Source organism: Piliocolobus tephrosceles, chromosome 8 (genome assembly GCF_002776525.5).
Source record: "Piliocolobus tephrosceles isolate RC106 chromosome 8, ASM277652v3, whole genome shotgun sequence".
In the NCBI taxonomy this organism is placed as follows: Eukaryota; Metazoa; Chordata; class Mammalia; order Primates; family Cercopithecidae; genus Piliocolobus; species Piliocolobus tephrosceles.
Window position 1 is genome coordinate 11,793,322 of NC_045441.1, and position 25,310 is coordinate 11,818,631.

Sequence of the window (25,310 nt, forward strand, 5' to 3'; positions counted from 1 at the left end):
CGGCTCTCACCGGCTTCTCCGGTGGCTGCCTTTCTTTTTCTTCTTTTTCTTGGGAGGGGGCGATGCCGAGCTGCTAGACCAGTGCTTGGTCCTGGGGGAGAAGGGGCGGGGGTGGGGGCCGTGAGGGGGGGCAGCCCCGCGCGCCTCCCACCCCCGCCGCGGCGGCCGCTGACCTGTACCCGCGATGGCCGCGGTAGCAGGCGGCGGGACAGTCACAGTCCACCGGGCCGTCGTCGTCGTCAAAAGGCGCGTACTCCAGGCCCGGCTCAGCGCCCTCGGTCAGCCGCGGGGTCTCCACCACACTGCCGGCGACAAGGACGCTCACCACCCGTCTTGGGACGGCTTTTCTCCGCCCCTTTATCCTGGCGCGGGGGGCCTGACCTAGCCCCCCAAGTCTGCGGGCTGCTACCCGGCTGGAGGAGGGGCGAGGGGCACCTGCGGCCCCTGCCCTTACAGGGCTAGGCAGAGATTTGGGGAACCCAACGGGGCACATCCCCTACAGGTCCCCGACCTCACGGTACAATCTTTTGCAAAAAAGAAAGAGGATAACCGAGCCCCTTATTTAGCCTGCACCCCTTCGAAGTTCTCACCATCTCAGTAAGCCCCCTCCTCTTTTTAAAAAAAAAAAAAATTTTGGAGATAGGGTTTTGCTCTGTTGCTCAGGCTGAGTTGCAGTGGTGGGATCATAGCTCACTGCAGCCTTGAACTCCTGGGCCCAAGCGATCCTCCCTCTTCAGCCTCTTGAGTAGCTGGGACTACAGGCCTGGACCCCCACCCTGGCTCATTTGAAAAATTTTGCAGAGACAAGGTCTCACTATGTTGGCCAGGCTGTTTTCAAACTCTTGGGCTGGTTTCGAACTCCTGGCCTCAAGCGATCCTCCCCTTTGATCTCTCAAAGTGCTGGGATTCCAGTCATGAGCCACCCTGCAGTCGTGGGTGGGGTGTGTGTGTGTGTGCCTACTCCTTATATGAGGCTACTTTTCCTCACTGAATCCCCTCTGTATCCCAGCCCCATTCATTGACCCTCCCCCTCAGTGAACCTCCCATTTGATCCCTGTGCCCCTAACCCTACTGTCCTATTCTGGGAACCCCATCCCCATTCCTCCTTTCTCTCACTGAACCCTAATTTCTCTTTTCTTTTCTTTCTTTCTTTTTTTTTCAGAGTCCCACTCTGTTGTCCTGGCTGGAGTGCAGGGGCCCGATCTCGCCTCACTGCAACCTCTGCCTCCTGCAACCTCCTGCAATCTCACCTCTGTGCAACCTCCGCCTCCTGGGTTCAAGTGATTCTCCTGCCTCAGCCTCCCGAGTAGCTGGGATTACAGGAGCCCGCTAATTTTTGTATTTTGAGTAGAGACGGGGTTTCTCCATGTTGGTCAGGCTGGTATGGAACTCCCGACCTCAGGTGATTTGCCAGCCTCGGCCTCCCAAAGTGCTGTTACAGGCGTGAGCCACCGCGCACGGCGAACTCTAAATTTCTCAGAGTCCCTTCTTCCTGGCCTAGCTCCGCCCTCCCCGAGCCCCTTCTCAATGATGTGGGTCTTTCCTCACCTGGGTGTTCTAGTCCCTGAGGCCCCTCCTGCTGGCTGAGTGCCTCCCTGCCCCTCTTCCCCTCCTTTCCTCCAGCCAGGCCTCTGTCGCTGAAATATTCATAGCCTCTACTCGCCCTCCCCTCTGCAGCCTCCAGGGGGCCCCGCTGCTCATCTCCTGCAGCAGGACTGTGCTCATCAATCAAGCCTGGTGGCAGAGGGTGGGGGCCTCCGATACTCCCTATCCATCTTACAGAACTCTCCTTTTAGCTCAGCAGGGACCAGACGCCTCCTGTCCCTGCTCCTGGAGCCCCAGCCAGCCTCTGCCACAGATGTTGGCTCCGTACAGTCTCTTCTCAGAGCGCTTCTTTTTTCTAGAGGTAGCTGGGCTGGAGGCAAGAGCCTGAGCTTTGAAGCTCCAGACAAGAGCTCATCCTGCACTGTCCTGAGTTGCCTTGTGACCTGGGGCCTGCCGTGTCCCTCTTTGAGCCTATTCTCGAAGGTGAGAGTGATAACTCAATTTCAGGGCTGCTGGGAGAATTTGCTGAGGTCATAGGTGCTGTGCAGTTTCTTTTCTTATTTTTTATTTTATTTATTTTATTTTTTGAGACAGAGTCTCTCCCTGTCGCTGAGGCTGGAGTGCAGTGATGCGATCACAGCTTACTGCAGCCTTGAACTCCTGTCCTCAAGCGATCCTCCCACTCCAGCCTCCAGAGAGGCTGGGACTACAGGAGCACACCACCACTCCCAACTAATTAAAATTTTTTATTTTTTATTTATTTTTTATTTATTTTATTTATTTATTTTATTGAGACGGAGTCTCGCTCTGTCGCCCAGGCTGGAGTGCAGTGGCCGAATCTCAGCTCACTGCAAGCTCCGCCTCCCGGGTTTACACCATTCTCCTGCCTCTGCCCCCCGAGTAGCTGGGACTACAGGCACCCGCCACCTCACCCGGCTAGTTTTTTGTATTTTTTTGGTAGAGACAAGGTTTCACCATGTTAGCCAGGATGGTCTCGATCTCCTGACCTCGTGATCCGCCCGTCTCGGCCTCCCAAAGTGCTGGGATTACAGGCTTCAGCCACCGCGCCCGGCCTAAAATTTTTTTTTTTTTTTTTGTAGAGATGGGGTCTCACTATGTAGCCCGGACTGGTCTTGACCTCCTGGCCTCAGTCAGGAGGATTGCTCAAGAAATTCTCTTGCCTTGGCCTCCCAAAGTGCTAGGATTACAGGCGTGAGCCACCGTGCCTGGTCTTTTTTTTTTTTTGAACAAGCCTGGAAGTGACCCTCCAGAGGCCTGTCTCCAGGGAGGTGGCCTCCACCTTCCATTTTTTTATCCAAGCTGGCTCAGACAGTGCCCTCCACCACCAAGATGGAGGCTTAGCCTTGGTTTCAGCAGAGCTCCCCTTACTCCTGGGTGCTGTTCACCTGGCTCACCCCTCCCCCCACCACAGCAATAGAGGCGAGGGCTTGGATCCGCAGCACATGAAGGACATGAGTTTTGGATTTGTCAGAGGCATGTGAACCAGAGCAATGCCATCTTGAATAGGGGCTGTATAAAATGAGGCTGAGACCTACTGGGCTATATTCCCAGGAGGTTAGGCATTCTGAATCACAGGATGAGATAGGAGGTCAGCACAAGATACAGGTCATAAAGACCTCGCTGATAAAACAGGTTGTAGTAAAGAAGCCGGCCAAGGGCCTAGCGAGTGGCTCATGCCTGTAATCTCACCACTTTGGGAGGCTGAGGCAGGCAGATCACCAGAGGTCGGGAGTTCGAGACCAGCCTGACCAACATGGAGAAACCCCGTCTCTACTGAAAACACAAAAATTAGCCAGGCATGGTAGCGCACGCCTGTAATCCCAGCTACTCGGGAGGCTGAGGCAAGAGAATTGCTTGAACCCAGGAGGCAGAGATTGCAGCGAGCCAAGATTGTGCCATTGCACTCTAGCCGGGGCAAAAAGTATGAAACTCAAAAAAAAAAAAAAAAAAAAGAAGCCGGCCAAAACCCACCAAAACCAAGACAGTGACGAGAGTGACATGGCAACGTCAGGAAATTACCCTATATAGTCTAGAAAGGGAGGCATGAATAATCTACCCTTTGTTTACCATATCATCAAGAAATAACCATATAAATGGGCAACCGAGCTCTGTCTATGAAATAGCCATTCTTTTTTTTTTTTTTTGAAACAGTCTTGCTCTTGTCGCCCAGGCTGGAGTGCAGTGCCATGATCTCGGCTCACTGCAACCTCCACCTCCAGGGTTCAAGCGATTCTCCTGCCTCATTCTCTCGAGTAGCTGGGATTATAGGCACCTGCCACCACGTCCGGCTAATTTTTTGTATTTTTAGTAGTGACAGGGTTTCACCATGTTGGCCAGGCTGGTCTCGAACTCCTGACCTCAGGTGATTCACCCGCCTCGGCCTCCCAAAGTGTTGGGATTATAGACATGAGCCACCATGCCCTGCCTGAGTAGCCATTCTTTTATTCCTTTACTCTTTTTTTCTTTTTTTTCTCTTTTTTTTTTTTTTTTTTTTTGTGAGATGGAGTCTCGCTCTGTCGCCCAGGCTGGAGTGCAGTGGCACAATCGGCTCACTGCAAGCTCTGCCTCCTGGGTTTCCACCATTCTCCTGCTTTGGCCTCCAAGTAGCTGGGACTACAGGTGTCCACCACCACGCCCAGCTAATTTTTTGTATTTTTAGTAGAGACGGGGTTTCACCATGTTAGCCAGGATGGTCTTGATCTCCTGACCTTGTGATCCACCTGCCTCAGCCTCCCAAAGTGCTGGGATTACAGGCGTGAGCCACCGCGCCCAGCCCTCCCTTACTCTCTTAATAAACTTGCTTTTGCTTTGCACTGTGGACTCCCTCTGAATTGTTTCTTGAGTGAGATTCAAGAACCCTTTCTTGGGGTTTAGATCAAACCCCTTTCCTGTAACAGATTCACAGAGTTTGAATCCAGGCATGACTAAGCTCTCGGTCATACCTATACATTGACGAAAAGAACAGACCAGCTTTGAGGAGAGGATTAAGTAAGATGCTGTCTATGAGGCCTGGCCTATAACTATCATCCGGGAAGGGGTAGCTACTATTAAACAGAGGGGCCTCTGCTGCTACTTACACACCAACACCTCTTCGGGGAAGAAAAGATGCTGCAACACGGAAAATGAGACAGAGGGAAGGGAGGCAGGCCACAGCTACAGGGTGAAAGACACATTTTTAGGGAACCCATTAATTGACTCTTTGAAGCCTGATTTTGTATTTTAAAAAATGTAACCAGGCGGGGTGTGATGGCTCATGCCTGTGATCCCAACACATCGGGAGGCCAAAGTGGGAGGATCCCTTGAGGCCAGCAATTTGAGACCAGCCTGGGCAACACAGTGAGACTCCTGTCTTTCCAAAAAAAAAAAAAAAAAAAAAAAGCAGGGCACAGTGGCATGCACCTGTAGAGTCCCAGCTACCTGGGAGGCTGGGGCCAGAGGATGGCTTGAGCCCAGGAGTTTGAGGCTGCAGTGAGCTATGATGATGTCACTGCGGTCCAGCCCGGGTGACACAGCGAGACCCCATCTTTAAGAAAAAATAGCTGGATGTGGTGGCTCATGCCTGTAATCCCAGCACTTTGGGAGGCCAAGGCGGGCGGATCACCCGAGGTCGGGAGTTCGAGAACAGCCTGACCAATATGGAGAAATCCTGTCTCTACTAAAAATACAAAATTAGCCGGGCATGGTTGTGCATGCCTATAATCCCAGCTACTCGGGAGGCTGAGGCAGGAGAATCGCTTGAACCCAGGAGGTGGAGGTTGAGGTGAGCCAAGATCGCGCCACTGCACTCCAGCCTGGGTGAAAGAGCGAGACTCCATCTCAAAAAAAAAAAAAAAAAAAAAAAAAAGAAAGAAAGAAAAAAAGAGAAAAGAAAGAAAGGAAAAAATAATAAAATAATATTACCCAAATATGACAGGGTTAGCTGGCCTTGAGGCCATTCTCAAGAACTTCATTCAATTCCCAAACAAGTCCCAATTCCTAAGCTGTGTGATGCCTTGATGTCACACAGTGCATAGTGAGGTTTTTCTGGGGTGACAGAGGAGAGGCTCATGTCATCCCTCGGCTTGTGCAGAGCCGAACACCCCCACATTCCTTTGTTTAAACTTCTCTTTTCTTCTCCATGCTCCTCTTCCTGAGGCCGGTGGCATCCTACCTCCTATGCCTGCCCCTAAAATTCCCAATGCCCTCAGCTCATGAAACCCCATCCTTCCAGGGCCCATTACCCCTACACAGGTCTTGAGCCACAAAAGTGCCTGACACATAAAACATAGCCTTTAGCAAAACTTAAGGGCACATTGAATATTGTGTGGGTGAGCTGGTAGGAGCAGAGAGCTTCAGTTGATACTGACGCAAAAATGAGGAAAGTTATTTACAAAATAAAATAGCCCAGGCTGGGTGCAGTGGCTCGTGCCTGTAATCCCAGCACTTTGGGAGGCTGAAGCAACAGGATCACTTGAAGTGAGGAGTTCGAGACCAGCCTTACCAACATGGTGAAACCCCATCTCTACTAAAAATATAAAATTAGCCAGGCATGGTGGGAGAAGCCTGTAATCCCAGCTACTTGGGAGGCTGAGGCAGGAGAATCGCTTGAACCTGGGAGGCAGAGGTTGCAGTGAGCCAAGATCGTGCCATTGCACTCCAGCCTGGGCAACAACAGTGAAACTCCGTCTCAAAATAGCCCAGTTTAGCCAGGCACAGTGGCCCACGCCTGTCATCCCAGCGACTTGGGAGGCTTAAGTGGGAGTATTGCTTGAGACCAGGAGTTTAAAACTAGCCCGGGCAAGAAAGCAAGACCCCCATCTGTACAAAAATCATGTAGATTAGCTAGATGTGGTGGTGCATGCCTGTAGTCCTGGCGGGTTGACTACTTGAGCCTAGGAGTTCAAGGCAGCAATGAGCTGTGATTGCATCACTGCACTCCAGCCTGGGTGACAATGAGACTCCATCTCAAAAAAAAAAAAAAAAAAAAAAAAAAAGATGAGCACAGAGTAGAGGAGCAGACACAAGGTCTTGGAAACTTCTGATACAGCCTGTCCTGAAAGTCCCAGGGATAAACATGGACCTGGGCTGAGGCTTCCTTTACTGGCTTTGTGCTGTGTGGGATCTCCCAGGGTTAGAACCCTAGACTCTCCTATCCTGCTTCTCCTAGATGACACTACCACTAAGAACAATGTTTTTTGTTTTTTTGTTTGTTTGCTTGTTTTTGAAACAGAGTTTCCCTCTTGTTGCCCAGGCTGGAGTGCAGTGGTGCGATCTTGGCTCACTGCAACCTCCGCCTCCCAGGTTCAAGCGATTCTCTTTCCTCAGCCTCTCGAGTAGCTGGGATGACAGGCATGTGCCACCACGCCCAGTTAATTTTGTATTTTTAGTAGAGATGAGGTTTCTCCATGTTGGTCAGGCTGGTCTCAAATTCCCAACCTCAGGTGATCCACCCACCTCAATCTGCCAAAGTGCTGGGATTACAGGCGTGAGCCACCGTGCCTGGCCAAGAACAATGTTCTTTAATGTTATTTATTTACTTATTTGAGATGGAGTCTTGCTCTGTCACCCAGGCTGGAATGCAGTGGCGCGATCTTGGCTTACTGCAACAGGTTCCACCTCCTGGGTTCAAGCCATTCTCCTGCCTCAGCCTCTTGAGTAGCTGGGATTACAGGTGCCCACCACCATGCCCGGCTAACTATTATATTTTTAGTAGAGTTTCACCATGTTGGCCAGGCTGGTCTTGAACTCCTGACCTCAAGTGATCCTCTCGCATTGGCCTCCCAAAGTGCTGGGATTACAGATGTGAGCCTCCGCGCCTGGCCTGTTCTTTAATGTTTAAAGAGTACTTCACAGTTTACAGTCCCATTCATAGCTCCTCAATGATTTACAGAAATTGCACCCCCTTCCATTTTGCAGATGAGAAAACTGAGGTGCAGAGTAGAAAAGGAACATTCCTTATAATGTCAAGTTTTAGTAAGGCATATAAGTTGAGGCTAAGGTGAGAGGATCACTTGAGGCTGGGAGTTTGAGAGCAGCCTGGGAAACATAGTAAGATCCCATTTCTACAAATCAAATGAAATGAGGCCAGGCATGGTGCCTCACGCCTGTAATCCCACCACTTTGGGAGGCCGAGGTGGGCAGATCACTTGAGGTCAGGAGTTCGAGACCAGTCTGGACAACATGGCTAAACCCTGTCTCTACTGAAAATACAAAAATTCGCCAGGCATGGTGGCACATGCCTATAATCCCAGCTACTTGGGAGACTGAGGCAGAGGAATCACTTGAACCTGGAAAGCATAGGTTGCAGTGAGCAGAGATCACACCACTGCACTCCAGCCTGGGTGACAGAGTGAGACTCTGTCTCAAAAACAAACAAACGAACACCTATATAAGTTCATCTAGCAACTGGCTTTGAGAACTCATGTGCAAATGACACAGCCCTTGAATGCGCTGGCTGACCTTCCCTGCTGGAGATGTAAGCTAACGTGAGGTCTTCCAGCTCATTCATCCCCTTCCAACTTGATAGATACTGTTGTGGGTGTGTGCTTTCTGAGTCCTAGATTTGTTTAATGTTTTATGCTCTTAAATTTTCATGTTTTCTTTTAACATTTATTTTTGTTTTTATTTACTTTTTGAGACAGAGCCTCGCTCTGTTGCCAAGGCTGGAGTGCAGTTGCGTGATCTCGACTCAGTGCAACCTCCACCTCCTGGGTTCAAGAAATTCTCCCGCCTCAGCCTCCCAGCTCCAGAGTAGCTAGGATTACAGGCGTGTGCCACCACGCTTAGCTAATTTTTTGTATTTTTAGTAGAGACGGGGGTCTCACCGTGTTGGCCAGGCTGGTCTCGAACTCCTGACCTCAAGTGATCCAACCGCCTCAGCCTCCCAAAATGCTGGGATTACAGGTATGAGCTACAGCTCCCAACCTTTTTTTTTTTTTTTTTTTTTTTAATTTTTAATAGAGATGGGGTCTTGCTGTGTTGCCCAGGCTGGTCTGGAACTCCTGGCCTCAAGCGATCCTCCCATCTCAGCCTTCCAAAGTGCTGCTGGGATTACAGGCGTGATTCACCATACCCAGCCTTAAATTCATGTTTGCTAACTAGTTTACTCCTGATCATGTCTGGGGAGTAGGCAGGAGAAGTTTTATCCTCTTGTGAAAACAAACTGAGCCCCACAGAGCTGATCAAAGTGGACCCAGTCAGAGTCTGCCACAAAGGGACAAAGAGCGTGTGGAAGTGAAACACAGCTCCACAGAAGACGGGCGTCGGGCTGACCGCCGTGGGCAGAGCAGACTGCCGGTGGCTCTTCCTCATGCCAGCACTTTCACTAATTAACTGGTCCTGTTTCCCATTAGCCAGGAGCACAATGGCCAACTGACAGATGAAAGGGCTCAGATGTGGGAAGGGGGCAAGGAATCCAGGCAAAGGGATTCTGCTCATCACTTAGCCAGGCTGCCAGGCCTGCCAGGGGCCCTGGGTGGGGGTAGTGATGACAGAAACAGAGATGAATCCGGCCTTGAGCTTTTGCCTTTGCTTCTCAGACTGCGGGGCAACAATATGACACAGTCCATATTATGATAATTACTGACCCAGGCGCCAGGTGCGATGAGCACTTTACATGTATTAATCTTATTTATTTATTTATGAGATGGAGTCTTGCTTCATCACCCAGGCTGCAGCCTGCCTCCGTTTCTGTTTTCCTCCTACTCTGGCCAGAGAGATGAGGGGTAAGTGGGGTAAGTTGGGAAATACTTTACCCCTCACTACCCAGCAATACAGAAAGTCTGCAAGAAGGGTTTCCCTATTTCCCACTGAGGTCTGTCTGTTCCTACAGCGCTGCCAGCCTTTATGATGACTAAGACCGGGCGTGGTGGCTCATGCCTGTAATCCCAGCACTTTGGGAGGCCGATGTGGGTCGACCGATGTGGGTCGATCACCTGAGGTCATGAGTTCGAGACCAGACTGGCCGACATGGTAAAACCCCGTCTCTACTAAAAATACAGAAAAATTAGCGGGCATGGTGGCGGGCACCTGTAATCCCAGCTACTCAGGAGGCTGAGGCAGGAGAATTGCTTGAACCCCCGGGGTGGAGGTTGCAGTGAGCCGAGATTATACCACTGCACTCTAGCCTGAGCGATAAGAGTGAAACTCCATCTCCAAAAAAACCCCAAAATTAGCCGGGCTGTGGTGGCATGCACCTGTAATCCCAGCTACTCAGAAGGCTGAGGCAGGAGAATAGTTTGAACCCGGGAGATGGAGGTTGCAGTGACCTGAGATTATGCCACTGCACTCCAGTCCGGGCAACAGAGCAAAACCCTGTCTCAAAAATAAATAAATAAAAATAAATAAATAAATAAATAAATAAATAAATAAATAAATAAAGATGACTGCAACAGGAGAATCACTCAGAAGGTCTGCTGGGATAGCAGAACAGCAAATTAATGAATATAGTTAACTCCATTTTTGTTTAAGAGACTTTTACCCATTCCTGCATGTAGGCTAAGATTTTTAAAAATTATTTTATTATTATTATTTTTTGAGACAGAGTCTCACTCTGTCGCCCAGGCTGGAGTGCAGTGGGGCGGTCTCGGCTCACTGCAACCTCTGCCTCCTGGGTTCAAGTGATTCTCTGGCCTCAGCCTCCCAAGTAGCTGGGATTACAGGCATGCACCACATACCCCAGCTAATTTTACTTCTAGCCAGAGAAACATGAGATGTTGGTGCTGGGCGGGGGAAACGGTGAACAAGGGGAAGGCCCATCTGAGTGGATTCAGCAGCACTGCCTGAGCACACAGTGCCTGCCAGGCATGGAGCTCGGCCAGCCATGGCTGGACACTCCCAGGCACAGGCTGTGCCCACCCTCGTAATGCAGCCTCCTCCAGTGTTTGTATGGTTTTGAGTGGTTCACAGTTCGCCTCTGATCTGAGACAATATTTGCCTTGCTATAACTTGCCTGTTTGATCCAAGGCCCCCCCAGAGACCCAGAGCAAACCGGTGTTCCTCCTATCCTGTGACAGGAGGCAGAAGCGTGACCTCAGCAAAGCCATACACCTTTTTTTTTTTTTTAGACAGAGTCACGCTCTGTCATCCAGGCTGGAGCGCAGTGGCGCAGCTCACTGCAACCTTCGCCTCCCAGGTTCAAGTGATTCTCGTGCCTCAGCTTCCTGAGTAGCTGGGATTACAGGCCTGCCCCACCATGCCTAGCTAATTTTTGTGTATTTTGTAGAGACTGAGTTTCACCATGTTGCTCAGGGTGGTCTCAAACTCCTGAGCTCAAGCAATCCTCCCACCTTGGCCTCTCAAAGTACTGGGATTACAGGCGGGAGCCACCATGCCCAGCCTTACACCCTCTTTATCCACCAAGTCATTGGTCATGGTAGCAGTGGGATTTGGTGTGTGGGCTCTTACTTCCCAGAGTGTGTGCTTACTCCGAATTTTATTTTATTTTATTCTGTTTTATTTTTTGAGATGGAATCTCGCTCTGTTGATCAGGATAGAGTAAGTGGCAGGATCTTGGCTCACTGCAACCTCCGCCTTCTGGGTTCAAGCAATTCTTTTGCCTCAGCCTCCCAAGTAGCTAGGATTACAGGCGTGCGCCACCATGCCCAGATAATTTTTCTATTTTTAGTAGAGACAGGGTTTCGACATGTTGGCCAGGCTGGTCTCGAACTCCTGACCTCAAGTGATCTGCCTGACTTGGCCTCCCAAAGTACTGGGATTACAGGCTTGAGCCACTGTACCCTGCCCAAATTTCATTTCTATAGGAGGGAATCACTGGGGCTTGCCTGGGGTCACTTTGTCAGCCAGAGACAATGTTGGGCTCAGGGCATATCTGAAGTCTTCCGATTTGCAGCTCAGAATCCCCTGAGCTGAGATCTGGGCTGCCTCCTCCACTCCTCCCACTGCTGAGCCAGAGGTAGGACCCAGGGTGGGTAGGAGGAGGCCGTTGGTGATGTCCAGGTGTCCCTGGGCCAGGCCAACATTTCCAGTGGGCAGAGTTCATGCCCTCCTCTCCTCCTCCTTCTCTTCTTCCTCTCTACTCCCTCACCTGAGCCCCAACCAGACCAAGCCACCTGAGGGAGCACCTGGACAGGCCCCTCTAGTACCCAGCTGCTGCCTGAGCCTGCACTCCCTCTCCCCGATCTGCACAGAGGTAAGCACTCACATGTGGCCCCCAGGCCGGTCCTCCCTGGTGAGCACTCCCTCCTTCTCCATCAGCATCTGCCGGAATGTCCCCACTTTCTGCCGTATCTCCTCCTCCGAATACCTGCGGGGGCACAGAGAGGGTGAAGGGGCTGGTCTCCCGAATTTGGTTCCCTCTTTCCTACCCCCCACTCAGCCCAGTTCCCCCCAACCCCTGGGTCACAAGCACACACTCCAGCTTGCAATAACCTCTCCAAGGTCACAGAGTACTGAGGAAGCTCAAGTTCATTGTACACAAGCCTGGCTGGGTGCAGTGGCTCTCGCCTATAATCCCAGCTCTTTGGGTGTCCAAGGCAGGCAGATCACCTGAGCTCAGGAGCGCAAAATCAGCCTGGCCAACATGGCGAACCCCTATCTCTACGAAAAATACGAAAATTAGCCGGGTGGGGTGGTGGGCGCCTGTAAATCCCAGCTACTGAGGAGGCTGAGGTAGGAGAATCACTTGAACCCAGGAGGCAGAGGTTGCAGTGAACCAAGATCATGCCACCGCACACCAGCCTAGGCGACCCAGAGACTCCGTCTCAAAAAGCAAACAACAACAGCAACAAAACATTGTACACCAGCTCAATCAACCAACCAAATAACAAACAAAACAGACAAAAGGAAAACTTGTTCCCAGAGGTGGGGAGAGGTGACCCCTTCGCCCCTCAGGTGAGGCTGAGCCCCTCCTCCGTACCCTCCTCCATCCCCAGGGCCGGCCTCCCTCCCACATCCAGACTGCAGTGGCTCTTTCGAGAATTTTAGGGGATGAGTGAGAATTTTGGCTTTGAGACATACACAGCCTTTTCTGCTGGCCTCTGTGACATCCGATCCTTATACAGCCATGGGCGGTCCTCAAAGCACCCCCATTTCTGCAAGAGTAAGGCTGCCAAGTGGCTTGTAGGGGGGTTGTCGGGGGGCAAGGGGTAGTTTCATTCCTTCTTTCTGCTGCTGGCTTGGGGTAGGGGATGGCTGATGTCTGGGCCTCCAATGGAAGTCCCTGACGTCTCTATTCCCCTTCTCCTCCCACTCTAAGCCCAGTCTCAGTCTAGGGACCAAAGTGCGGTTATCTACTCCTCATCCCTGCTCCCACTCCTGGGGTCAGTGGTCATTCTCTCTCACTGCTCCTCCATGACAGCCGCCACCTGGCCTTCCAGTTCCTCTGGGGTCTCTCCCTCCAGCCTGTGTCCACACTGCCCCTGGAGGTCTTTGATCATGCAGCCCTGGCCCTGTGCCTGGCATATAGCAGGTGCCCAGCAGCTGTTACTGAAGGGATCCTCTGACAACCTCGAAAGGCAGGTCACATTCCCATTTCACAGATGTAGAAGCTAAGGCAAAGTGAATCGACTTGCCCAGCCTCACAGAGCTGGGAAATGGCAGGTGCCTGGATTCAAAAACAGGACTGCTGTACTCTTTAGGCTCTCCTTTTCATCACTGGCCCCCGTGGCTCAGCTAAGAGGCTTGACCTAGAAAAATACGAGGGCAGGGGATGCTCAGAGGTGGTGGTCACACTTGAGGCCTCTCTGTCCAGTAGCCAGATGTCACCCTGGGGTCCCCAGCTTCTCCCAGCAAGATGCCCTGGGCATGGAGGGACCCTCCGTAGGCCTCTGAGTTATTTCAACCCAACACTTCTATACACTTGTGTACACCTGTACAACTTTTCTTTTCTCTCTCTCTTCTTTTTTTAAGTTTTATGTTTTGAGGTGGAGTTTTGCTCTGTCGCCTGGGCTGGAGTGCAGTGGTGCGAGCTCGGCTCACTGCAACCTCCACCTCCCGGGTTCAAGTGATTCTCCCGCCTCAGCCACCCAAACATCTGGGATTACAGGTGCCTGTCACCATGCCCAGCTAATTTTTGTATTTTTAGTAGAGATGGGGTTTCACTATGTTGGCCAGGCTGGTCATGAACTCCTGACCTCAGATGATCCGCCCAGCTCAGACTCCCAAAGTGCTGGGATGACAGGCGTGAGCCACCGTACCTGGCCACTACACAACTTTTCTAGCCTTAGCTTCTACATCTGTGAAATGGGAACACAACCTGCCTTTCAAGGTTGTCAGAGGATTCATGGTGGTGATGCCCTTATAGCACTTTGCACAGTGCCTGGCATAGAGTAGGTGCCCAACAAACGGTAACAACTAAGGCTTATTTGCCCCAGACCTTTCTCTCTGCTCTCCCTGGGCTGTAGGTCATTGTCTTGGACAGAGAACATGGTGAGGGAGGTAGGGATGATTAATGGATACCAAAAAATAGAATGAATAAGACCTACTGGCCAGGTGCAGTGACTCACGTCTGTAATCCCAGCACTTTGGGAGGTGGAGGTGGGTGGATCACCTGAGGTCAGGAGTTCAAGACCAGCCTGGCTACCATGGTGAAAACCCGTCTCTACCAAAAATATAAAAAATTAGCTGGGTGTGGTGGTGCACACCCCGTAATCCCAACTACCCAGGAGGCTGAGGCAGGAGAATCGCTTGAACCCCGGAGGTGGAGATTGTGGTGAGCTGAGATTGCACCACCACACTCCAGCCTGGGTGACAGTGAGACTCCATCTAAAAAAACAGTAAAACAAAAACAAAGACAAAAACAACAACAACAGAAAAACACCTACTGTTGGATAGCCCAACAAGGTAACTGCAGTGAATAATAACTTAATTGTATATTTTTGAATAACTTAAAGAATATAGTTGGATTATTTGTAACTCAAAGGATAAATGCTGGAGGGGATGGATACTTCCTTCTCCATGATGTGCTTATTTCACATTGCATTGTATCAAAACATCTCATATACCCTATAAATATATATAACTACTATGTATATTAAATTTTTTAAAAAATTATTTAAAAATTTTTTCGGATCCAGCAAAGTTTTAAAAAATAATTTTTAAAAAATTAAAAAAGAAGACATAAAAAAAAAAGACATGGTGGCAGCATGGGTCCAGCTCTCCCCACTCAGCCATCCATGAAAATGGTATGTTTTGTTTTTTCCTTTCAGAGATCCCATCTCTCTACTCCCTCCTTCCCTCTGCTCCTTCAACAAATATTTGTGGGATAGCAATTTGACAATTATCTTCAAAAGCCTTTTTTAAAAATGAACACATGCTTTGATTCATAAATTAACTTCCAGGTTTACCCTGTGGAAATAATCATGGCAAAGATTTGACTCCTTGGATGTTTACAGTAAGATGGATGCCTCCCCCCATTTCAGGTTCAATGCTAGCGTTTGCATTTCCATAGCAACCCGTACATCCCAACTCCTGACAGGTGGTTCAGGCTCCAGTAATTATCTGTTTGCTGGTCTGTATCCAACACTGGCCTGGAGTTTGCTGTGGGCAGGGGCCTTGTCTGGTTCCCAGGGGCAGTCCCAGCACCTGGCACCATGCCTGTCACATTGTGGCATCCAGAAATTTGTGCCAAATGAGTGACTGGTGATGGCGAGGCATGGAGAGTTTTATTTTATTTTATTTTTTGAGACGGAGTCTCGCTCTGTCGCCCAGGCTGGAGTGCTGTGGCCGGATCTCAGCTCACTGCAAGCTCCGCCTCCCGGGTTCACGCCATTCTCCTGCCTCAGCCTCCCGGGTAGCTGGGACCACAGGCGTCGCCACCTCGCCCGGCTAGTGTTTTTTTGTAGTTTTTAGTAGAGACGGGGTTTCACCGTGTTAGCCAGGATGGTCTTGATCTCCTGACCTCGTGATCCAACCGTCTTGGCCTCCCAAAGTGCTGGGATTACAGGCTTGAGCCACCGCGCCCGGCCCGAGAGTTTTAAGATTGGATTCTCCTTTTGAAAAGATGGCTCTGGTGAATTCGTGGCTGGAGAAGAGGGAACTGGAGGCAGAAAGCTGGTGTTGTGCTACCATAGGGGTTCAGAAGGAGACAGTGAAGCCAGAGCAGGGAGAGAGGTCTTGAGGATGAAAGGGGAGAAATGGACAAAAAGCCATCTAGGAGGGATATGGCTTGGGGACCAATTGGTTGAGTCAGGGGGATGGGACTTGGGGACCAATTGGTTGAGTCAGGGGTCTGGTTGGGTGAGAAGCACCACCTACTTTTTTTTTTTTTGAGATGGAGTCTTGCTCTGTTGCTGAGGCTGGAGTGCAGTGGCACAATCTCGGCTCACTGCAACCTCCGCCCCCCCGGTTCAAGCAATTCTCCTCCTCAGCTTCCCCGGCAGCTGGGACTACAGGCAACTGCCACCATGCCCAGCTAATTTTTGTATTTTTAGTAGAGACGGGGTTTCAACACATTGGCCAGGCTGGTCTCGAACTCCTGACCTCAAGTGATCCACCCACCTCGGCCTCCCAAAGTGCTGGGATTACAGACATGTTCCACTGTTCCCAGCCACCACCTACTTCTTAAGCAGGTGTCCCCTGACCCCCAGCTAGGGTCGGAGTCCGTGCAGGTTCAGCCTGCTGTGTTGCTCACCATGGGGAGGGATGGGTCCTGGCCTGGTAGGGGTGGGGGGCTTTTCTTCTAACCCCCTATCCCCTCATGGCTCAGGCCACCCTACACTGATGCTACTAACCAGCTCCACCAAGTTCAGGGCGCTGGCTCCTCAGTGTCCACCTCAGTCCCTGTGTGGCCCTCAGGCTCGGGCATTCACCTGGAGGTCCCTTGTCTGGGCATGTGAGTTGGGCAGTGCAGCACCTGGCACCCAGGAAGAAAGAGCAGTGCCCCACCCACCCCCCAGCAGAGGCAGAGAGCAATTGCTCCCACATCACCTTCTCTTCCAGAGACTAGCTTGTCACTGTCACCAGCACAGAGACAAACATAGCACAGGCCCTTCAACACTGCTTAGTCCCTAACTTACAGGCCCCAGGGAGGGAGACAGAGACTGGCATGGGACTCTGGGCCAGGTGGGTTTGGGGAGGAGATGGCCTAAGGGTGAGACTGGGTCATTCCCCAGCTGCTTGGTGGGGGGTGGGAGGGTGGGGGCGGCTTCAGGCCAGGGTCCAAGCCCCCTTTCCTGGGGGTCTTTGGCACATGGAAGGGTAGGAAATTGGCACAAATAGGTTTCATGGAGACTGCAGCAGCACATATGCAGGGCTGGGGATTATCCTGGAGTCAGCGGGTTGGAGGCAAGTTGATGAACTCCCACACCCCCCTGTTAGGGAGGGGCTGCTGGATTGAACCAACTCAGAGGCTTGGGGAGGGTCCCTCTATGCCCCAGGGCATCTTGTTGGGAGAAGCTGGGGACCCAAGGATGACACCTGGTGATTGGTCTCAAGTGTGACCACCACCTCTGAGTATCCTTTCCCCTCATATCTCTTGGAGTCAATCCTCTCAGCTGAGCCACTTGGGACAGTGATGACGGAGAGACAGAGGAGCCCAACAGTTCTGCTTTTGAATCCTGGCACCTCCCACTTCCCAGTTCTGTGACCTTGGGCAAGTCCATACGCTTCTCCCAGCCTTAGCTTCCACATCGGTGAAATGGGCATACGACCCACCTTTCAAGGTTGTCATCTGGATATTAGTCCCCTCCCAATCTCATGTTGAAATGTGATCCTCAGTGTTGGGGATGGGGTCTGGTGGGAGGTGTTTGCATCATGGGGACGGATCCCTCAAGAATGGCTCGGTGCCCTCCCTGTGGTCATGAGTGAGTTTTCACTCTATTACAGGGGTCCCTAATACACCAGGTGGGGGTACCACTCTGTGGCCTATTAGGAACCGGGCCACACAGCAGGAGGTGAGCAGCGGGCAAGGGAGCAAAGCTTCACCTGTATTTACAGCCGCTCTGCATCAGTCCCATTACCGCCTGAGCTCCGCCTCCCGTCAGATCAGCGGTGGCATTAGATTCTCAGAGGAGTGGGAACCCTGTTGTGAACTGCGCATGCAAGGGATGTAGGTTGCATGCTTCTTATGAGAATCTAATGCCTGATGATCCATCACTGTCTCCCATCAACCCCAGAAGGGACTGTCTAGCTGCAGGAAACAAGCTCAGGGCTCCCACGGACTCCACATGATGGTGAGTTGTAGAATTATTTCATTACATACTACAGTCTAATAATAACAGAAATAAACTGCACAATAAATGCAATGTGCTCGAATCATCCTGAAACCATCCCCCACACCCCCAGTCCATGGAAAAATTTTCTTTTTTTTTTTTTTTTTGAGATGGAGTTTCACTCTTGTTGCCCAGGCTGGAGTGCAATGGCACAATCTCGGCTTACCGCAGCCTCCATCTCCCGGGTTCAAGCGATTCTCCTGCCTCAGCGTCCCAAGTGGCTGGGACTACAAGCACCCGCCACCACACCAGGCTAATTTTTGTATTTTTACTACAGACAGAGTTTCTCCATGTTGGTCAGGCTGGTCTCAAACTCCTGACCTCAGGTGATCCACCCACCTCGGCCTCCCAAAGTGCTGGGATTACAGGCGTAAGCCACCTTGCCCAGCCAGAAAAAATTTCTTCTGCAAAACTGGTATCTAGTGCTGAAAAGGTTGGGGACTGCTGCTCTATTAGTTTAGGAAAGAGCTGATTGTTTTAAGGAGTCTGGGGTATCTCTCCTCTCCCTCTTTCTCCCTCTGTTGCCATGTGACATGCTGGCTCCCCTTCTTTTCCACCATGACTAAAAGCTTCCTGAGGCCTCCTCAGAAGCCAGTTGGATGCCAGCACCATGCTTCTGTACAAGCCTCTAGAACCGTGAGCCAAGTAAACTTCTTTTCTTGATAAGTTATCCAGCCTCAGGTATTCCTTTAGTGCAATGCAAAGTGGACTAACACAGACGTGATGTATTTACATCACTTTGCACAGTGCCTGGCATATAGTAGGTGCTCAATAAATGGTAGCAACTGGCCAGACACGGTGGCTCATGCCTGTAATCCCAGCACTTTGGGAGGCCAAGATGGGTGGATCACTTGAGGTCAGGAGTTTGACCCTAGCCTGGCAAACATGATGAAACCTTGTGTCTGCTAAAAATACACAAATCAGCAGGGTGTGGTGGTACATGCCTGTAGTCCCAGCTACTCGGGAGGCTGAAGCAGGAGAATCACTTGAACCCAGGAGGCAGAGGTTGCAGTGAGCTGAGATCACGCCACTGTACTCCAGCCTGGGCAACAGAGCGAGACTCCATCTCAAAAATAAATAAGTAAATAAATAGTAGCAACTGAAGCTTATCTGTCCCAGGGCAGTGGGGACAGAGTGTACAGTCATCCCAGGCTCCCTGCCCTTTTCCACATGAGACTCCTGCCAGGTCGGCATGGCACCAGCTCCGAGAATCACCTGGGCCTCTTCTCTCTCTGTTCTGCCTGGAGGCAAAGGCTGGGATAAGGGGAGGCTGCTACCCAAACCCCTCGCTCCCTGTGGAGGCGGCAGAGCCGGCCAGCCTAGGGCCATGCAGGAAGGCTGGCTAGCATGGCCAAAGCCTCAGACTCAAAGTAAGGGCTTCTAGGCCGGGCGCGGTGGCTCACACCTGTAATCCCAGCACTTTGGGAGGCTGAGACGGGCAGATCACTTGAGGTGTTTGAGACCAGACTGACCAACATGGTGAAACCCCGTCTCTACTAAAAATACAAAATTAGCTGGGCATGGCAGCACATGCCTGTAATCCCAGCTACTTGGGAGGATGAGGCAGGAGAATCACTTGGACCTGGGAGGTGGAGGTTGCAGTGAGCCAAGACGGTGCCGTTGCACTCCAGCCTGGGTGACAGAGCGAGACTCTGTCTAAAAAAAAAAAAAAAAAAAAAAAAAGTCAAGGGCTTGTGTGTGGATGGGGGAAGAGTAATGGGGCAGTGATGCCTGTCCCAGGGTCCCCAGCCTCTTGGCCCAGGTGCTCCCCCAGCCAGTCTGGCTCCCTTAGTCCTCATGCCACTCCATGGGCCATAAGGGAAGGGCATGCCAAATGCATTGTGGCTTTGGGGATTCCTAGGTCACTCTCTGGGACAGGAGTGGGGTGAGGGGACACAGAATTTTAAGAGTTCCTCAGAGTGAAAAATGTTTAGTTTTGTCTGTCTGTGCCCAGATCCAGTGCTTCCTAGATAATCATTTTCTGCACCAGAGCTTTGAGAAGCATGGTGGCCTTTTTATTTGTTATTTTTATATTTTTTAAAGTAGAGATGGAGTCCTGCTATGTTACACAGGCTGGTCTCAAACTCTTGGCCTCAAGCGATTCTCCCACACCAGACTCCCAAAGTGCTGGGATTACAGGAGTGTGCCACTATGCCCAGCTAATTATTATTTATTTATTTATTTATTTATTTTTGAGATGGAGTTTTGCTCTTGTTGCCCAGGCTGGAGTGCAATGGCGCGATCTCAGCTCACTGCAACCTCCATCTCCTGGGTTCAAGCGATTCTCCTGCCTCAGCCTCCAGAGTAGCCAGGATTACAGGCATCCACCACCACAACCGGCTAATTGTTTTGTATTTTTAGTAGAGACAGGGTTTCACCATGTTGGCCAGGCTGGTCTCGAACTCCTAACCTCAGGTGATTCACCTGCCTCGGCCTCCCAAAGTGCTGGGATTACCGGCATGAGCCACTGCGCCCGGCAATTGTTTACTTTTTGGTAGAGGCAGGGACTTCCTATGTTGCCCAGGCCTCCTGGCCTCAAGAAAACCTCCTGTCTTGGTATCCCAAAGTACTGGGATTACAGGCATGAGTTCCCGCATTAGGCCAGACAGCGACCTTTTGCTTTGTTTTGTTTTGTTTTTGTTTTTTGTTTTTAGATGGGGTCTTGCTCTGCCACCCAGTCTGGAGTGCAGTGGTGCAATCATAGCTCGCTGTAGCCTCGACTTCTCAGGCTTAAGTAATCCTCTCACCTTAGCCTTCTGAGTAGCTGGGAACACAGGCATGTGCCACCACACTTGGCTAATGAAAAAAATATATTTTTTTGTAAATGGGGAACAGGTGGGCTCACTGTGTTGCCCAGGCTGGTCTCAAACTCCTGGGCTCAAGTGATCCTCCCTCCTCAGCCTCCCAAAGTGCTGGGATTACAGGCATGAGCCACAATGACTGGGATGGTAGGCTTTTTATTCCCATTTTACAGATGAGCAAACAGAACAGGGAGAGGGGAGGGCTCAAAGCTCCAAGCCTAGGCTGGGCACAGTGGCTCACGCCTGTAATCCCAGCACTTTGGGAGGCTGAGGCTGGCAGATCATCTGAAGTCAGTTCGAGACCAGCCTGGCCGACATGGTGAAACCCTGTTACTACTAAAAATACAAAAAATTAGCTGGGTGTGGTGGCACATGCCTGTAGTCCCAGCTACTCGGGAGGCTGAGGCAGGAGAATCACTTGAACCAGGAGGAAGGGGCTGCAACGAGTAGAGATCATGTCATTGCACTCCTGCTTGGGCAACAAGAGTAAAACTCCATCTCAAACGAAAAAAAAAAAAAAAGGTTCCAAAACTAGCTAGGAATGGAGCTGTGCTCTGTCACCTCACCCAGGTCCTCACAAGAAGAGGCATGGCATCTGGGCACGGTGGCTCACCCTTCTAATCCCAGCACTTTGGGAAGCTGAGGCAGGTGGCTCACTTGAGGTCAGGAGTTCAAGACCAGCGTGGCCAACATGGTAAAACCCTGTCTCTACTAAAAATACAAAAATTGGTTGGGTGCGGTGGCTCACGCTTTTGATCCCAGCGCTTTGGGAGGCCGAGGTGGGTGGCTCACGAGGTCAGGATTTCAAGACCAGCCTGCCCAACATGGTGAAACCCCGTCTCTACTAAAAATATAAAAATTAGCCAGGCATGGTGGCATGCTCCTGTAATCCCAGCTACTCAGGAGGCTGAGGCAGGAAAATCACTTGAATCCAGGAGGCGGAGTTTGCAGTGAGCAGAGATCGTGCCGCTGCACTCCAGCCTGGGCGACAGAGTGAGATTCCATCTCAAAAAAAAAAAAAAAAAAAAAAAAAAGAGGCATGGCAAGAAGATAAATAGGGTGGCAGGGAGGATGCCGGGGGCCGGGTGGGAGCGTCACATCAGAAAGGCTGGAGGCTCCGTCCCGCCCTGCGGTGATTGCAGACTGCAAGCCAAGGCTGTCTGGGAAGGTGACTCCAAGTACGCCATCAATCGCCAGTGGATTAGCCAGCCACCCATCAATATTAAGGAAAAGTATTGCTTTTTAATGGGGCCAAAGAGTGTGTGTTCCTGTGACTGATGTGAATATTTGTCAAATGCCCAAGAACCCAGTAAATAAACGCGACCGAACCAGTGTTTCTAGAAATGGATATTAATGACTCGATTAGATAAAAGAGCAGGGGCGCCTGGTGTTTATTGGGCACTTTGTGGGGACTGGCTGGGGGCAGGGCAGTCCCACGTGTGTCTTCAACGGAAGACTCTCAGAACAGCTCCGGAACACAGGTGCCCCTATTTTCCAAGTGAGTGAACCTTGGCTTGTCGAGGTCAAGATAGGGACAGAAGCCTGGATTTGGGAGTCTCGGAATGCCTGTCCCTGCCACGATCAAATGCCTGCTGCAGATGGGGAGGGCAGGGGGAGGGTCACCCAAGAACTGGATTTTTGGGGGTGGTTCCAGGATAAGGACCACCTCAAGTGAGAGCTTGGGTGGGGGAAGGGGTCCTGACTGAGCAAGTAGGGACATAGTGGGTACTTCCCAGGGAAGCAGGGATCTTTAATGCTGGGGGTCTAACACCCAGGACAAGGCCAAATGCCATCACCATTTGCTTGGGGAGGGGCTCAGTAAGGGAAGGTTCCTTGAAATGGTGGGGGTATTTGAAGGGGAGGGCTTTCAGGATGGGAAAGTACAGAGAAGAGGAGGGGACTTAGTGAAGGGAGAGGGGCTCAGGATGGGGATGGGTTCATCAAGGGGGTGGAGTTCTGGGAGGAGGAGGAGCAGAAAAGTGCAGGGGACACCTCGCCCATCCCTGTCAACCCTCTTGTCCTCTGCCCACACTCCCCTCCCTCCTTGACTCCCCAGACAGAATTTGGCGGAATTTGCAGGGTTTGTTTGTTTTTGTTTTGTTTTTGAGATGGAGTCTTGCCCTGTCACCCAGGCTGGAGTGCAATGGCACGATCTTGACTCACTGCAACCTCTGCCTCCCAGGTTCAAGTGATTCTCCTGCCTCAGCCTCCTGAGTAGCTGAGATTACAGGCACTCGCCACCATGCCCGGCTAATTTATTTTTATTTATTTATTTATTTTTTGAGACGGAGTCTTGCTCTGTCACCCAGGCTGGAGTGCAGTGGCATGATCTCAGCTGACTGCAACTTCCGCCTCCAGGTTCAAGTGATTCTCCTGCCTCAGCCTCCTGAGTAGCTGGGACGACAGGTGCATGCCCCTACGCCCGGCTAATTTTTTGTATTTTTAGTGGAGATGGGGTTTCACTGTGTTAGCCAGGATGATCTCTATCTCCTGACCTCATGATCCGCCTGCCTTGTCCTCCCATAGTGCTACGATTACAGGCATGAGCCACCACACCCCGCTTGTGTGTGTGTTTGTTATAGAGATGGGGTTTCAGCATGTTGGCCAGGCTGGTCTTGATCTCCTGACCTCAAGTGATCTGCCCACCTCAGCCTCCCAAATTGCTGGGATTACAGGCGTAAGCCACTGTATCTGGCTGGATTCACAGATTTAATTCACCACCTGAGGTTCTCACTGTAGGAGATGCTCCCCACCTCGCCCCTTCTTGCCCCTGCCCCTTGGGATCTCATTCTCTCCTCTGGTACCCACAGCTCATCAACACGTTCCCTTGCCAGCTGGAATCTCCTTTCTGTGTGTCCTCAGCATTCTGCCATCCATCCATCTCTGCAAGGGGCCCCCTCCCCACTACCTGGTCCTCTGGGTGAGGTGAGCACCAGGTCCCCATTACCCCTTCTTCTCCCTACAAGTAGCCCTGCCTGGCAGCCAGCAGGACTCTTCATCCTGGCTCCACCTTGGTCCCCACCTTGGCCCCCCACCTTCCAGTTGGCCTTCAGCAACTCACTGTCTCTGCCTAAGCCTGGGGGTCTTCTTAAGCTCCTCAGAGATGGTGGCCCCTGTCTAAGGGAGCCCAGGAGGTCTGGGGTGGACAGACAAAGGTATGACTTGGAAGGACTGCAGGACACAGGCTGTGTCTGGCCCCATGTGGCTCTAGGCTCCAGCCCCGCTGTGTAGGAAGTTTCTGATTTCTCAGCTCACTGACAGTCTGATGGGCAGCCACTGCTCCTGACTTTGACTCCTTCAGCAGCCAGCCCACTAGTTTCTTTCTTTCTTTTTTCTTTTTTGAGAGGGAGTCTCGATCTGTTGCCCAGGCTGGAGTGCAGTGGCTCAATCTCGGCTCACTGCAACCTCCGTCTCCCGGGTTCAAGTGATTCTCCTGCCTCAGCTTCCCGAGTAGCTGGGATTACAGGCACGCATCACCAAGCCTGGCTAATTTTTGTATTTTTAGTAAAGACAAAGTTTCACCATGTTGGCCAGGCTAGTCTCAAACTCCTGACCTCATGATCCACCCTCCTAGGCCTCCCAAAGTGCTGGGAATACAGGTGTGAGTCACCGCGCCCGGCTAAATATTTTTTTTGTATTTTTCATAGAGATGAGGTTTCACCATGTTAGCCAGGCTGGTCTCGAATTTCTGACCTCAAATAATCCGCTCGCCTCCGCCTTTCAAAGTGCTGGAATCACAGGTGTGAGCCACTAGGCCTGGCCGGTTTTTGCCATTACTTTTAATGGCAAAAACCGCGATTACTTTCGCAACAACCTAATACACAAATGAAAGATGAGCTGGACTTGCAATGGCTTCACCCCAATTGGTCTGGACTCTGGCCTCTTGTCTGGACAAGGCTCCTGGGTTCCCACTGTCGCCCGACTCTGCCCTAATAGTCCCGAGCCCCGCCCTTCTCCCCGCCCACGACGTTCGCCCCGCCCACGAGCAGCATCCCTCCCTTCTCCCACCCTCGCCCCGCCTATCTCCCCACGCCAGCCCCGCCCCACGGCCCGCTCACCCTTGCTCCTCCATCATCTCCTGCAGCTCCATGCACTTGAGCTCCACGCGCCGCTTGCGCTCGTGGTCCAGGATCTCGCGGTGCGCGCGTTTCACCAGGCCCGGCTCCGCGGTACGCAGCTCCTCCTCCGCCCGCGGCCAGGCCCCCGAGGAGGCGCTGGGCTGCGGGAAGCCGTTCGCGGCGTCGGGTGGGGAGGGCATGCTGGCCGCCCCGTTGTTCACGGTGGAGGACATCGTGGCTGGCCTCGGAGCCGCTGGCCCTGAGGGACAGACACAGACACGAGGCGGGATGGTCACTTCTTGGCCACCTGCTAAGCTCCTCTCTGCTCGAGTTAATCCTGGAGATTTAAGGGCCTACTCATGGCGCTAATCCGCTTCCTTTCCTGGTGCAGAGGGAGACAGACGGCTGGTTTGCACCTTTGGGTCACACCTCAGGGCACGAGTGGGTTGGAATCTGGGCTTTTTCCCATCTGTAAGGTGGGCGGATGCAGGCCAGACTGGATGGCCTCTAAAAGCCATTGGCTGGGAATCGTGTCACCTCCAGGAACTACCGAGGATAATCTCTGGCTTACATGGATGCTTGGGCCAGACATCCCAGCGCCCACTTGCACACATCATTAACTCCCCAGTCATATTTCTCCTTCCTTTAGGCTCAGTTGAAACCGTTTACACACACACCAGGCCCACTGTCCTGGCTCTGTCCAGTGGGACACAGATTACATTCCATGTGTTCCTACC

The 25,310-nt window shown here is 51.6% G+C and overlaps 1 protein-coding gene across 1 annotated transcript in view; it reads right to left on the minus strand.

Annotated features, from left to right (window-relative positions):
* SRRM3 (serine/arginine repetitive matrix 3) overlaps nt 1-24,872 on the minus strand; it is a 51,088-nt gene extending 26,216 nt beyond the window's left edge. Inside the window, exons 1-4 of the mRNA XM_026456663.1 lie at nt 24,574-24,872; nt 11,708-11,809; nt 174-302; nt 11-91 (exon numbers count right to left, since the gene is read on the minus strand). Of these exons, the coding sequence (XP_026312448.1) occupies nt 11-91; nt 174-302; nt 11,708-11,809; nt 24,574-24,806 (545 nt within the window). The 5' untranslated portion in view covers nt 24,807-24,872. The remainder of the gene's footprint in view (nt 1-10; nt 92-173; nt 303-11,707; nt 11,810-24,573) is intronic.
* Nucleotides 24,873-25,310: the final 438 nt, after the last annotated feature.